Source organism: Sphaeramia orbicularis, chromosome 3, assembly GCF_902148855.1.
Source record: "Sphaeramia orbicularis chromosome 3, fSphaOr1.1, whole genome shotgun sequence".
In the NCBI taxonomy this organism is placed as follows: domain Eukaryota; kingdom Metazoa; phylum Chordata; class Actinopteri; order Kurtiformes; family Apogonidae; genus Sphaeramia; species Sphaeramia orbicularis.
Window position 1 is genome coordinate 27053144 of NC_043959.1, and position 5705 is coordinate 27058848.

A 5705-nucleotide genomic window follows, 5' to 3' on the forward strand; every position below is an offset into this window, starting at 1 on the left:
TCTCGTAAACTCAGAAAAACAGAGCTTTTTTTTTTTTTTTCCGGAAAACAGTATCTCGTAAACTCAGAAAAACAGAGCTTTTTTTTTTTTTTTTTTTCAGGAAACAGTATCTCATAAACTCAGAAAAACAGCGCCGAAATTATTTTATTATTATTTTTTTTTTAACTTATTTTTTCTCGTAATTATGAGATAATTATCTCATTAATTCAGAAAAACAGAGCCGAAATTATTATTATTATTTTTTTTGTGAATGCAATACGCTTCCGTACCTACAGGTCTTATTAATTCTTCCATCATCCGCCGAATACAGTGACAGTTCTCCTCCAAACCTCTAGGGGGCAGCACTGCAGTAATGACAGAGGAAACAGCGGCCGGACGGACACCGGTGGAAGGTTGTATTACATCCATGGTAAAGGTTAGCTAACCATTAGCAGCCTGAGAGTCCATATCTGTCGCCGGAGTGTCTCAAACACCTGGTTTTAGAGACTTAGAGGGAACTAAACCTGTGATTTAGAGATGGCTGGGGGGTCTGGGAAAGAGGATTTGTTTGACAATATTCTCATGGCGGATGAAAAGTGAGTTTTAAAGTGAATACGTGTGTTGTTTACCGGGGCTCGTGGGTAACGGGTAGAAAACACGGGGAGTGTAAAACCTCTGAGTCAGCACTAAAAACAGACAAAGTACGTAGGTTAAAGTTACTCGTTCCATTGTAGAGTTTGTGTTTTAGCTTGTGTCCAGAGAAATGTAAGCTAAATGGATGTTATATGACTTATAGGTAGTTAAAGCTGTTAATGTTAAACGAACTAAGCTAGCATAAACAAGCATAGGCTAATGTTGTTTTCCACAGTAAACAACAACAACAACAACCTACGTTTTCACTCAGGTGGTGATTAAATGTTTCTGTTAGTTTTAGTTCATATGTGAAATGTTGCCTTCAGGTTCCGCGGTGAGGGTTTCCGGGAGGGTTATGAGAGAGGGACCCGCCGTGGGTTCCAGAATGGGCGCAGACACGGAGCCTCCCACGGAGCCAAGCTGTCCACAGAGGTGAGTGTCCCGGTACACGGCCACTTTGAATACACGATTAAGCCCACTGCGGACTGAGAAGGCTTCTGACTGTCTGTTTTCAGGTTTCATTTTATTATGGGTTTGCCACAACTTGGAATTGCCTCCTACATAATAATACGGATCCCAAATCAAGGTAATACCTCCTGTGTTATTACTTTAATCTAAAGCCCAGAGTTTATTGTTTATTTATGTGTGTATGTGTAGGAGTCAACGGAATATTTTTATTTATTCTAGAAAATACTGACAATTTATCTCACAAATTATTTTTCTCAAATCCCAACAGGGCGAAATATTATACATTTTGTGTTTCCAAGCTGTGAAACAAAAGAGTTCATTATATCTCATAAAAAAAACAATACAAATACCAGCAATGGGTCAAAAGTCACATTGGTCGCAACTTGCATCAACTCATGCATCTTGTCAAACTCTCCACCAGTCACTGACATTTGTTGATATCCCTTCTGATATTAATAAACTCACACAGCTATGCTTTGTTTGATGGCTTGTGACCATCCATTTTCCTCTTAGTCACATCCCTGAGGTTTTCAGTGCGATTCATGTCTGGGTTTTGGAGTGGTTAACAGATTTATCGTTTTTGATTTTCATATGCTTTCTTACAATGATTTTTCCTACCCTGTTAAAGGGGGAGTTTCATTTTATAGAATTATTTTATTATAAAGGAGTTTCAGACTGTGGAGCCTTTTAAAAGAGTGTTTCATTAAAGCACTCACCCCAGTGTTCCGGTTTATTCAGAAAAAGTGCTTGAATTCACCACATTCTTTGTCATTAGAAAACGTGTGAAAGCACTGGAGACTCTCCTGGATTTGATCCAGAACTGTCCTTTAGATGATCCACAGTCTACAAAGCTACAGGACGACATGGAGAAGCTTCGATCCAAGTTCAGACAGGTACATAAGTAAATTTGTTTTCTAATATAAGTCAGCTTTTAAATGAATGACTGAGAATGATTTGTTTTCCTCAAGATCGGCATTTTATTAATTGTTTTTATCATGAAGAAACTTTGTTTTCTTGTGAAAATGTGGTGATATATGTCATTGTCTTGAGAGAAGTTCAAAGTATTTATTAGAAATTAGAAGTAGGAGTTTTCAGAGTTGCAAGGCAGTGCCAATATGGATCAAGCACTTGTATTTTTTTTGTTGTAGGTAAGATTTTACTTTCATTATTAAGGGAAAAGAGGAGGATAACTAATAAGAGGAGATGTTTTGTTTTCTCCTTTTTATAACTGGTTGATTATCCATTACCTCGGTAACAAAGCATATTTTCTTGAAATATATTAGCCCATTATCATGAGAAAATGATTTACTATCTCAAGAAGATGAAATGATTATCAAATTGTGAGGAACAGTGGGTTTTTTAATATAAACTGTGTGAAAACAGTTGTATTGACATAACAATGACATTTCTGAAATCAGTAGAACAAGTACATCTTTTGCAGTACAGTGGTCCATGTCAATAATACTATACTATGATATTGTGTTCTTTTAATAGTTTCATTAATAAGCAGCTAGTCTGCAGTAGCAGAGCATTTACTCTCTCTGCTGTTTCCAGATCTGCTCCATGTTGAATGTACCGACTGACTTTAGGGATTATGTGAAAACCGCTGAGGGGACCTCTTTCTGAAACTGTCTTCATCATGAGGATGAGCTGAGTCGAGTCCTGTGTGAACAGGACAGAGTGTCAGAGCTGCGACAGGGCTGCCCGTCAACCCCATGAGCAGCGGCTGGTGATTGGTCTGCGGTGGAGTGTGAAGCAGTGACTGCCATTTTGAGAAAGTTATATTCTTTCTTCACATTATGGTTGGACATCCTGTCATGAAATGTCACCTGAGAAGCTGAAAGAGGTTACAGGCCTCATTACAGTATAGGAGGAGAGAACTGTGGTCACTGTTTAGATGAGTGTGGATCTGAGCCAAATGGAGCTGTCAGGACGGACTGATTTAATTATTAACAAGCCAGAAACAATGGAAAGTACAAACTTGTGTTTCTCTACAAGTGGATTGAGTGAGTGATAAGTAATAAATGGACTGTTTGCAATTTTGATACTTTTGTCAAGATTTTTTTTTTTTCTGACAAAAACAAATACACAGTCAAATTTGGTTCACTGTTTCATTGTCAGAATGGTGATGCCTACAAGAAAATACTTAGTTTAGTTTGGGAGATTCATAACTACTTAGTAACAGAAGAAATAAACAGTACGTTGACAAAATACGTTCAGTCACAACCAACTCCTTTTCTTCCTTAATGCAGTTTCTTCTCTATTCTTCTGGGTCACTATAACCCTGAGGCATACAGTGATTCTAAACTTAGAAAAATCTGTTAAACACAGAAATGCCAGTTGTTTTATTTGCACAGACAAAAAAACTGACAAAACTGTAGATTTCACTTGTGTTTTACGTGCTTTGATTAAACTGCACATTTGCAAACGGCAAAATCCTCTTCTGTAGATTCAGATGAGGTGTTTTTGGAACAGGTTTTCCAAAATAAAGATCCAATACTCAAATATTGTGAGATCAGATCATTTTTGGATTGTGAGTCTTTTCAGCTCCTGATGTGCTTTAAAGCTTTGCTACTGTGTTGAGAGTTTGCCTTTGAACACAACATTACTACATTATCCCAAAGATCAAATTATTGCTTTTTATTATTTTCTGTAATAAGGCACTTTTCATTAAACTTTCAGGATGTTGGTGGACTAATATAAATCTGTCATCTGAGTGATAGAGATTGATCTACAGTCGCAGAAAAAAAATATTAGACCATCAAAATTAATCAAAAACAATGGTTTTTAAATTAAACTCGTATGAGCTGGTTTTGTTGTTACCTCTGCCAAGGAGGTTGTGTTTTTGCCAGCGTTGGTTTGTCTGTCTGTGTGCAAGATAACTCAAAAAGTTATGGACAGATTTAGATGAAAATTTCAGGAGCTGTTGATACTGGCACAAGGAACAATGATTAAATTTTGGTGGTGATTTGGCGGGGGGGGATACAGACACAGAGGGGCCCACTGATCTGCCTTGGTGGAGGTCTGCGCTCTGCGAGTGCTTCTAGTTATCATTATATTTGTCCAAACAAATGTACCTATAGTTGTACCAGGCATAAAATGAACAAAAAATTGAAGAAAACAAGGTTGGTCAAATATTTTTTTTTCCTCGACTATGTCTGCAATGTGCACAAAGAAAGAAAGAAAGCATAATGTGTATTTTACCAATGAACACTTAGAGCAATAGCTATTCTTTGCCACCAGAGGGTGCTGCAGTCTCTCAATGATAACACTATAAACCCAAACTATGCTCCTTGCACTCAGTGGCACATGACCTGAGATGATTCCTGTTAATAAAAGAAAAGACAATTGTAAATACTTTGCAGTAGTCAGTAAATAAAAGTAATAACTGTATTAGAGACGGCATGGAGGTTAATAAAGTACATGTGACACAAACAGTAAAAATCAAGTGAATTAAAGTGTCTACGTTGTCATCGGTGAAAGGTCACAGTGCATGTTGTTGCAGCCAGTTATAGATGACAATAACTGTAGCATAATGTAAGTACTGAGGCGGAAAGATGAGACTGAAAATGTCACCTTATTCTTGAAGTATGTTTAGTTTTCTGTGTTAAATCCTTATACTGATGGGTTCATCCAGCAGTGTTTTCTGTTCTCCATTTTTTCCAGACCTTTAGATTTATTTTGACCTCCTACAGGTTCTTCTCTTAAGTGTCTCGACTGGACAAATGATGTCTGGTGACAAATCCATTGGGTCCGTGCATCTTGGGCTTTCTCCTACATGTACTGATTGCCATTGTTTTGCTATATATACAATTACGACAGACTCAAAGTTCATCAAATGTCAGATACAGCAGCATAAGCACATGTCCTCTGTAGAGTCAAAAACTGACTGGTTATAACAGGGCACTGAGTCCAAACACATTAAGTGGTGGATCAAAACATTTCTGCACAAACTTTGTTTTTGTAAGATGAAAAAATAACTAACACCTAAACAATTCACTGTTTTTCCTGTCATTTGCTACAGTTCTCATATGATATTGCTGTGCTTCCTCCTCTCTGTGACACTTCAGCTTCGTCCTGTGAATGTATAGTCTGCAGCCTGAGCGGTGTCTCCACTGGGATTTCCTCACCGCCCACAAATTCACTTTCTCCATGATGCTAACAAAATCTTTCCAGTGGCAAATACTTGCCTCTTTGTACTATGTGCCATTACATCTTTGTTATGAAACTTGCAAAACGTGTGGTAGTGGGAATTTTGCAAGCACCAACATAAAATGGAAAGGACTTTTTACTGATTCAGTTGGTTTTGCACTTGTCAGTCAAAATAGCAAATATGATTACTTCTCTTTTTAATTTTGTCACTGTATGAATGCAAAATCTTTAGCTCTGTTAACCCATAAAGACCCAGTGCTATTTTTGTGGCAATTCCAAAATGACCTTTTCTCTATTTTTAACCTTTCTTGATTGATTAAATGATCACTATTTATTCTGTTATTATGTTCTGTATTCAGCATATTTAAGCATAAATCAGATATTGTTCTATTTTAATTCACTGATCATGTAGATGTCTATAAAAGCCTAGATTTAAAAGAAATGAGGATTATTATATCGAAAACAGAGAAAAT

At 37.0% G+C, this 5705-nt stretch overlaps 1 protein-coding gene across 1 annotated transcript; it reads left to right on the forward strand.

The window, feature by feature from the left end:
- Nucleotides 1–398: 398 nt before the first annotated feature.
- On the forward strand, nucleotides 399–3125 carry lto1 (LTO1 maturation factor of ABCE1). Its single transcript, XM_030131246.1, has 5 exons — nucleotides 399–575; nucleotides 939–1044; nucleotides 1128–1198; nucleotides 1856–1973; nucleotides 2635–3125. Exons 1-5 carry the CDS (start codon nucleotides 517–519, stop codon nucleotides 2704–2706), a joined length of 426 nt encoding a protein of 141 aa, XP_029987106.1. The 5' UTR covers nucleotides 399–516; the 3' UTR covers nucleotides 2707–3125.
- The last annotated feature ends 2580 nt before the right edge of the window (nucleotides 3126–5705 follow it).